The sequence below is a fragment of the Mandrillus leucophaeus genome, unplaced genomic scaffold (assembly GCF_000951045.1).
Source record: "Mandrillus leucophaeus isolate KB7577 unplaced genomic scaffold, Mleu.le_1.0 Scaffold321, whole genome shotgun sequence".
Lineage (NCBI taxonomy): Eukaryota > Metazoa > Chordata > Mammalia > Primates > Cercopithecidae > Mandrillus > Mandrillus leucophaeus.
This window is the reverse complement of record NW_012103377.1, coordinates 627,455-636,334: the sequence shown is the minus strand read 5'-3', so window position 1 is coordinate 636,334 and position 8,880 is coordinate 627,455. Positions and strand designations below refer to the sequence as shown.

Here is an 8,880-nt window from a genome sequence, read left to right as displayed (position 1 = left end):
AATCTTTTTTTTTTTTTTTTTTTACAAAGGTATAAAGGCAATTCAGTGGACAAAGAATAGTCTTTTCAACAAAGGATGCTGGAATGTTTGGATATCCATATGCAAAAAATAAACCATGACTTATACTTCACACCTTATACAAAAATGAACTCGAAATGGACCATAAGCCTAAATGTAATGCCTCAGCCTCCCAAGATGCTGGGAATATAGATGTGAGCCACTGTATCTGGCCGTGGATGAATCTTAAACATAGGTATGCGAAGGAAGCCAGTCACAAAGGCTATATGCTTTATGATTCCATTTATATGACTTCCATTTACATGCCCTTCTGGTAAGGCAAATCTATATGCACAGAAGAAAGATAACCAGTTGCCAGGGATTCTGGGTGGCGGGAAGAAGTTGACTCCAAAGATGCATGACGGAATTTTGTTTTGCAAGATGGAACAGTCTATCACTTGATTACAGTGGTGGTTGCATGGCTATACATATTTTTCAACACTCACAGAACTGAAAAGGATGAATTTTACTCTGTGTCTATTATATTTAATTTTTTAAAATTTCATGCTTGACCCAGAATGGGTATAGAAAAAGAAATTAGGCCAAGTGCGGTGGCTCACACCTGTAAACCCAGCACTTTGGGAGGCTGAGGCAGGAGGATTGCTTGAGCCCAGGAGTTGGAGACCAGCCTGGGCAACCTGGCAAAATCCCATCTCTAAAAAAAAAATACAAAAATTAGCCAGGCATGGTGGTGCATGCCTGTTGTCCCATTTACTCAGGAGGCTGAGGCAAGCAGACTGGTTGAGCCCAGGAAGTGGAGGCCAGAAGGTCAAGGCTGCAGTGAGCCGTGATTGCGCCACTGCACTCCAGCCCGGGTGACAGAGCAAGATCCTGTCTCAAAAAAAAAAAGAAAGAAAGAAAGAAAGAAAGAAAGAAAGAAATTTATGAATTGAAAATTATGTAAACTATCTTGCAATTAATTGAATTCTCTTATTCCTCTAGCAAAGGTTAGTCTGGCCAGGACATTTCTTAGCATGTGAATCTCTGCTGAGCTGCTACAGGGGAGGGCTGTAGTTGGAGATCTTTTAATGAACCAGAGTGCTCATTAACGTGCTTGGAAGGCTCAAAGGATGGTGTGTACACAGAGTAATTTTTTTCTAAAAACATCATATTGTGTAAAAACAAGGCAATTAGGCAGCTCAAGTAAAGGGGATAGCCAACCCATGATAGGCAGTGTCAGGCCCACACACACACACACACACAGGTTCACAGCCTCTTCCAGTGCACCTGTGGCCTAGGCAGCCTTGGCATCTTCTCTCTGGGAAGTCAAGAGTGAGTCACATCTTCCATTTTTAGTCTTGTTAGCTTTAATACCTGAAAAAACCTTACATGAAATTGCCCATTTCACTAGGATGGAATACAATTTCACTTCTCCATATGCCCAGATATATTACATAGCACATTATCTACATCATTAAGAATGAATGGCTGACTTGTCTCACTTATCTTCAGTCCTAAATGCAGCAAATGCTGCCAGTACCATGTCCATCTCCCCTAGGCACTCATCATTCTGTACACACAAAGTCTTACTGCAATCACCTGTAACTCTGTCTGAGAGCATCCTCAAGCCACATCAGCATGGGTGGCCCCTGTATGTGGCAACCAGAAGTATCAGGAAATAACATTCCCAGCACTGTCCTAAGTCAATGAGAAAGAAGTGGATGAATAAATACCCCAGCTTCCTTGCCTCTAGGGCAGAACAATCTGAGGCTTCTTCTGTACTGTCTTCCAAGGTCCTCAGCATGGACCAGTTTTCCGGAGCTGCTTGTGCTCAGGAATACGTCTTCCATTGTTTCCCCATCCCTGACTCAGCTCCCCTTTCTGTCACCAATGCTTCTAAGGATTAGCACCCAAAGAAACTACTCCCACTCAAATCCTCTCCTCCGGGAATGCTTTTGGGGAAACCCAAGTGAAGACACGGGCAATTCACCAGCTGAAGATCGAGTCCATCCCATGGCAGGGCGCAGACGTACCTCTCTAATAAGTGAGATGCACCCTGGGATATCAGCTGGGGGAGGGGCAGAATTTAGATCACACTCATGGATCAGAAAAACAGGCTATGGAGTAGTTCTCCCCAAAAAAGCATTATTGATCTTGTCCAATAAAAAAACACAAACAAACAAACTGGGAGATTTCAAGGCAACAAAGTTAATGGAAAACAATGTCCCATAGGTTACCTAAGACTGAACGATAACACTGCAAATCCATCATTAGGATCTCAGCTAAGGTCTACAGTTTAGTCTCATCATTGAAAATGTATTGCCATCACCTGGAACAATTGTTCTCATCCTTATCAGGTGCAAATCACCTTGTAGAAATGAATGGTTTCATGTCTCTCTACCATCCTGAACTGCAATCCATAGACAATGTAATGACCCACCACATAATTTTTTAATCTGTAAGTGCCCTAACTCAACACATGGAGAAATAAAAGGTGAGTAATTATGTAAATGAACGTCATGTACTGGTGTATCTACATGAACACCCCCAGGCGGGAACTCACTGGACGACGACACGAAGAATCCTGACGCTTGCCACAACCTGTGGGTTCTCCGGGCATGGAAGCATTGCCACTTCGGGCTCATTCCGCAGCCCAGTGGCTGACGGATACCGGCAGCAGCGCTGCCATTGATGGCAAGAGATTCCAAAAATGCCAACAATTGTTGAAGTTTCCACCAAGACCAGTAACAACTTCCCATGATTTCCCGACAGTGTCATTCCTGTGGAAACTGATCTCTATGCACCGTACGAAAGATGCATCTATACCATCGTCGGTAGCCTGTACTTTTGCATGTATGCTTTCAAGGTGAAATGGCAAGTGGTCGAGTGCAAGTGCTGGCAGCAGACCCGGAAGTGCAGCGGGTGAGCCTCGCGCCCAGGAGGCCAGAGAAGCAGGAGCCCCGGAAACTGCGGTGCAGCGAGTGCGCATGCGCAAAGACGGGGCCCAGGAGCTGACCCCGGCCCTGCAGTTCCCTTCCGTTGCAGCCTGCAGAGACGCAAAGCCCCGGGCCACGACGACGACCCGTCAAGTACTGATGTTTTAAGAAACCCTCAAACAGATTGGGTAGTGCTTCCCTGGGGGCGGTTTTCTGGGCAGGTGCCCGGACAGTGTCCAGGAGCTGACCCCGGCCCTCCCGCTCACTTCCGGTCCAGCACGCCGAGACGCGAAGCCAGTGCCAGGTCGACGACCCCTCAGGTACCGATGTTTTCAGAAACCCTCAAACAGATTGGGTAGCGCTTCCCTGGGGGCGGGTTTCTGGGCAGATGCCCATGTTGAACTCAGTGTGGACTTGCGGCATCTTGCGGTTCTGTACATTAATATGACAGCCGTAATTCCATCCTGCTTCACCACGCACATGCGTTTTCTCTCCTCTTAGGGGCCCTGTTTTCTGGCACAATGGATAGAGATTTAGAACAGGCTCTGGATCGCGCAGAGAATATCATTGAAATTGCCCAACAGAGACCTCCTAGAAGGAGATACTCACCTAGGGCGGGAAAAACTCTGCAGGAAAAACTTTATGACATTTATGTAGAAGAATGTGGAAAAGAGCCTGAGGATCCTCAGGAATTGAGAAGCAATGTAAACTTGTTAGAAAAGCTTGTTAGGAGAGAGTCCTTGCCATGTTTACTGGTCAATCTATACCCAGGCAATCAGGGGTATTCTGTGATGCTCCAGAGAAAAGATGGGTCCTTTGCAGAGACCATTCGGCTGCCTTATGATGAAAGGGCATTGCTCGACTACTTGGATGCAGAAGAATTACCCCCTGCTTTGGCCGATGTCCTTGATAAAGCTTCGGTTAACATTTTTCATAGTGGGTGTGTCATAGTAGAAGTTCGTGACTACAGGCAGTCCAGTAATATGCAACCTCCTGGTTACCAAAGCAGGCATATTCTCCTACGTCCAACAATGCAGACTTTAGCCCATGATGTGAAGATGATGACAAGAGATGGCCAGAAATGGAGCCAGGAAGACAAGCTGCAGCTTGAGAGCCAACTGATCTTAGCGACAGCTGAACCACTGTGTCTCGATCCTTCTGTAGCAGTCGCCTGCACTGCAAACAGGCTGCTGTACAACAAACAAAAGATGAATACTGACCCGATGAAACGGTGCCTCCAGAGGTATTCGTGGCCCTCTGTAAGGTCACAGCAGGAGCTGTCTGACTATCCACCTCCTCCTGAGATGAGAGTGTCGACTTCTGGCCTAAAAGAAGAAAGAAAAGCAGGTCAGCCTTATGAGCTGGACATTGCTAAAGCAGGACGTTGTGTAGACATGTGGAAACGCAGATCCTGGGATTTGGCCGTGCCTTCGGAACTGGATGTGGAGAAACTTGCTAAAGGGTGTCAGCCTGTCAGAGCTGCTGAGACACAGCTCCCAGTCTGGCCAGCCCAGGAGGTAGAAGACCCTTTCGGATTTGGATGGGAAGCTGGCTCTCAGGCCTGGGACACCAAGCCAAGCATCATGCAGTCGTTTAATGATCCACTTCTCTGTGGTAAAATACGGCCCCGTAAAAAAGCCAGGCAGAAGAGCCAGAAGTCTCCCTGGCAGCCCTTCCCAGATGACCATGCAGCTGGTCTCAGGCCTGGGTCAGAGACTGATGCTGGGAGGGCAGTGAGTCAGGCCCAGGAATCGGTGCAGAGCAGAGTCAAAGGTCCAGGCAAGATGTCACACAGCTCCAGTGGCCCAGCCAGTGTCAGTCAGCTGTCCTCATGGAAAACACCAGAACAGCCTAAGCCTGTGTGGGTCCAGTCTTCAGTATTGGGGAAGGGAGAGAAACATCCGCCTCCCCGAAACCAACTTCCCTCAAGCTCAGGAAAGAATTCCTCAGGTACCAGTTTCTCCCCACAACAGGCAGGCAGCTCTCTTAAGCGTCCTTTTCCTGCTGCTGCTGCCGCTCCTGCGGCTTCTGCTGCATCTCCCGCTGCTGCTGCTGCTGCTGCTCCTGCTCCTGCTCCTGCTCCTGCTCCTGCTCCTGCCACTGCTCCTGCTCCTGCTCCTGCTCCTGCTGTAGCTGCTGCTTCTGCAGCACCAAGTCATTCTCAGAAGCCCTCTGTGCATTTCATTCAAGTTAGCAGGCCCTATCCAGCTGCCCAGCCCCCCACCAGACTCATAAAAATAGCCCCAGCCATTCAGGTCAGGACAGGCTCCACTGGCCTAAAGGCCATCAACATGGAGGGCCCAGGCCGGGCAGCCCAGGCTTTGGGTAGCAGTTACAAGCCTGTGCAGGCCCCTGGCTCGGGTGGCCCGGCTCCTGCAGGAATCAGTGGCAGTGGCCTTCAGTCCTCAGGAGGTCCACTACCAGATGCAAAGCCCAGTGCAGCACAGGCATCTTCTCAAGCACCCCTTCAGTTTTTCCTAAATACTCCTGAAGGTCTCAGGCCCATGACTGTCCTCCAGGTTCCACAGGGCTCCGTGGTTTTGAGCAGCACGCAGCAGCAGTTCCATCAGCTGGTTTCCCTGCAGCAGCTCCAGCAGCCCACAGCTGCCCACCGTCCTCAGCCAGGGCCACAGGGTTCCGCACAAGGTATGAGCACTCAAGGGCAGGCCTTCCCTGCTCAGCAGCTTCTTAAGGTGAACCCCACTGGAGCAGGTGGTGGTCTGCAGCCCCTCACTGGATTGGGTCTACTTGGCTCTGCCCAGGTTCCTCAGCAGGGTATCCAGCTCCCCTCTGTCTTGAGGCAGCAGCAGCAGCCACAGCTGCGGCTGAAGCAGCAACCGCGGTCACAGCCGCAGCTGCCACAGCCGCCGAAGCTGCAACTGCAGCAGCAGCCACAGCCACAGCAGGAGCAGCCACAGTCACAGCAGCCACAGCCGCAGCGTATCCAGCTCCAGACGCAGCAGTTGAGAGTCCTGCAGCAGCCAGTGTTTTTGGCAACAGATAGTGTTCAGATAGTGCAGCCACGTCCAGGTGGGCAAGCAGCGAGCCAGTCGGTAGTGCAGACAAAGGGAGGCAAGCCAACCCCTCCAGCGCCCTGAGGCTTGTGGTTGTTTGTCTCTCTTTTAAAAGCACAGGAGCACTGACCCAAATGAATTCCCAGTTTTTACTTGAGTTTTGTGTTTTTTTTCCTCATGTTTTAAATACACACTTTACACAGAAGCACAATCCACTGATTTTTATTTAGAAACAGGGAAGTGATCTCCTAAAGGAGCATTGTTTTGCTTAAGTTACTCCTTTTGTTGTCGTTGCTGTTGATATAATTAGTTTTAATATAGTATTTTAAAGTGTCCAAATCCTAACCAGTTTGATTTTAAACTTGTGAAGTGTATAATTTCTCTAAAGCCATAAGATGGCAATACCAACAATGTTAATATTTTAACAAGATTTTAATTTTAAGTTAATATTTTAACAAGAAGAGTGCAATTTAAATTTTTTTAAATGGTGGTAAAAATGTATAATCTAAAATGGACCACCTTAACTATTTTAAGTGCGCGGTTCAATAGTATTAAGTCCACCCCCACAGTTGTGCCGCAGGTTTCCAGACCATCTTACAACACTGAAACTCATGCCCATTGAATACCAGCTCCCCATTCTCCCTTGCCCAGTCCCTGGCAGCCACTGTTCTGCTTTGTTTCTCTATGAGTTCACCACCCTGGCCACTTCATGGAAGTGGAATCATATGGCATTTGTCCCTTGGTGAGTGGCTTATCTCACTTGGCATAATGTCCTCACGATCTATCCCTGCTGTCTCATGTCACATGAAGGTCATTGCTTTTTAAAAATGGTCTCACTGTACATAATATATATGAAAGTGACCTATGAACTCTGAGAAACCTCGTTCAGAAGAGTTCTGAAAGAGTGTAATTGTACTTAGATTAATAGGTTTATGTATAATATATGGAATGGAATTATTACACATTCATTTTGAAAAATAAAATGAAAGTACAGTACAGTGATGCTTGTTACACTGCAGTTGAGTACATGGGAGACTTCCAAAGCTATGGAATAGAATTAGTGGCAGATTTGCTTGTGTGACAGTCCCCTGCCCTTTCAAAGGCCCGGTCTGCACCTAGTGCTCCACAGAGCGAGGCTCTCTCACTGGCTTTGAAAAGGCGCTTCGTGGATGTTTTGTGTGCTCTCTCTTTATAAGATCATTTACATTTTTTGTAGTTTGTTTGCAAGAAGTTAATAGTGAAACATTTGAAAATCCATTTTATTGGTTTGCTTTTCAAATATTTGTAGCCTTGTTTCTTAAGTAGAACCCCCGTCTTTGTCTTTGTCTTTTTCTCTTTGTTGATGCGTCATCATCAGTTGTTCAGCCGTTTCTGTTCCCTCATTTTTTCCCTCATTGCAGTGAGACTCAAAGAAACATGAACTTTTGTGCGCTTTTGTTTTCCATTTCTTTTTCCTTTTTAAAAACTAAGGAGTAATCACAGAACAACCAACCATTGTAAAGTACAGTTGTAAAGTGGCATTTAGTACATTCATGATGTTGTACAACTACCCCTTCTGTTTCCAAAACATTTTCATCACCCACCAAGAAGTCTCTGTATCCATGAAGCACTAGCTTGTCATCTTCACACCCCCAGCCTCTGGCAACCACCGATTTGCTTTCTGTTTCTATGGATTTACCTAAATATTTCCTGTAAATGTAGTCATACAGTATGTGGTCTTTTGTGTCTGGCCTCTTTCACTCGGCATAATGTTTTTTGAAGTTCTTCCATGTTGTAAAATGTATTGCTACTTTATTCCTTTCTGTGGTTCAATAACATTCCATTGTTTGTATATAGCATATTTTTGTTTGTTAATTCATCTGATGATGGACACTTGGGTTGTTTCTACCTTTTGGGCGCTGTGCATAGAGCTGCTGTCAACTTTCATGTACAAGCATCTGTTCTAGCACCTCATATTTTGCTCTTTTACAACCTTGAAGGGCACCCTGTGTAATACTTGTTTTTCTAGGTACACATCTATATTTCTCTGTTTTTTGCCTTAATGAAATAGAAGGAAATTTGATCTGGCGGTTCCAAAAGACGTCAGTAAAGAGACAGGTATCCAGTGAATCTTACTTGGTGAACCCTTTTACTAATGCGCTACCGATGCTGTTAAAGATTTGACTAACTTCAGGCAAACACATCGAATTTCCCAAGTGACACCAAGTCCATCAGAGCAGCCTGAACATAACTGGGAATGGTGCCTGCACTTTTAAGAAGCAAACCAGTGCAACAGCTGGTTGCAAAGAAGAGTTTCTCCTTAGCTTTGGGTGCCAACTAGAGACCTGAACTCAGAATATCATCAGATTTGGTCTACTTCCTTCCTTTGTTGTCTATCTGGTCCTTTCAAGTACTACATGGAGCTACCAGCCAAACTTGTGCTTGAGTGATGTGGCTCTTTCTTCCCAGTCAGGCAAATAAATTCAGCTTTGTTTCAGATGACTGTTTGGCAAACTTTGTTGATTTCCTTCTAATTATCCCCACCTACTTGGTACTTTGATACAGGGTACCTTCTGAAGACATTAGCTGGCTACATTTTGTGAGTAAACTTTTTATTTATTTTAGTATCATGAGAACCTAGATACTATCCCAGGACAAGTTCAAAATTAGTTCTCTGTAGGTTGCATCTTCAGGGCTTAACAGCAGAACGTTGATGGTGAAGTGGTTGTGTGAAAGCAGTTGTCCCTAGAATGTTCTGACAGTTTGCAGAGAAGGTAGGCCTGCAGATGAGCATCCAGGAAAATCCAGGTAGGCCCAGCACAACGGGACATGTCAGGCGGAATTGAGCCTTTGTCACAGAGTGGGAATTTGGGAACAGGATTATATTCCTTGAGGATAATTGCAAGTGAAGAGAGGACCCTAGCCCTAGAGCAGTGCTATCCAATAGAAGCATA

General features: G+C 46.4%; 1 protein-coding gene across 1 annotated transcript; it reads left to right on the top strand.

The window, feature by feature from the left end:
• The first annotated feature begins 3,454 nt into the window (after nt 1-3,454).
• On the top strand, nt 3,455-6,031 carry SUPT20HL1 (suppressor of Ty 20 homolog (S. cerevisiae)-like 1). Its single transcript, XM_011987999.1, has 2 exons — nt 3,455-5,772; nt 5,857-6,031. Exons 1-2 carry the CDS (start codon nt 3,455-3,457, stop codon nt 6,029-6,031), a joined length of 2,493 nt encoding a protein of 830 aa, XP_011843389.1.
• Nucleotides 6,032-8,880: the final 2,849 nt, after the last annotated feature.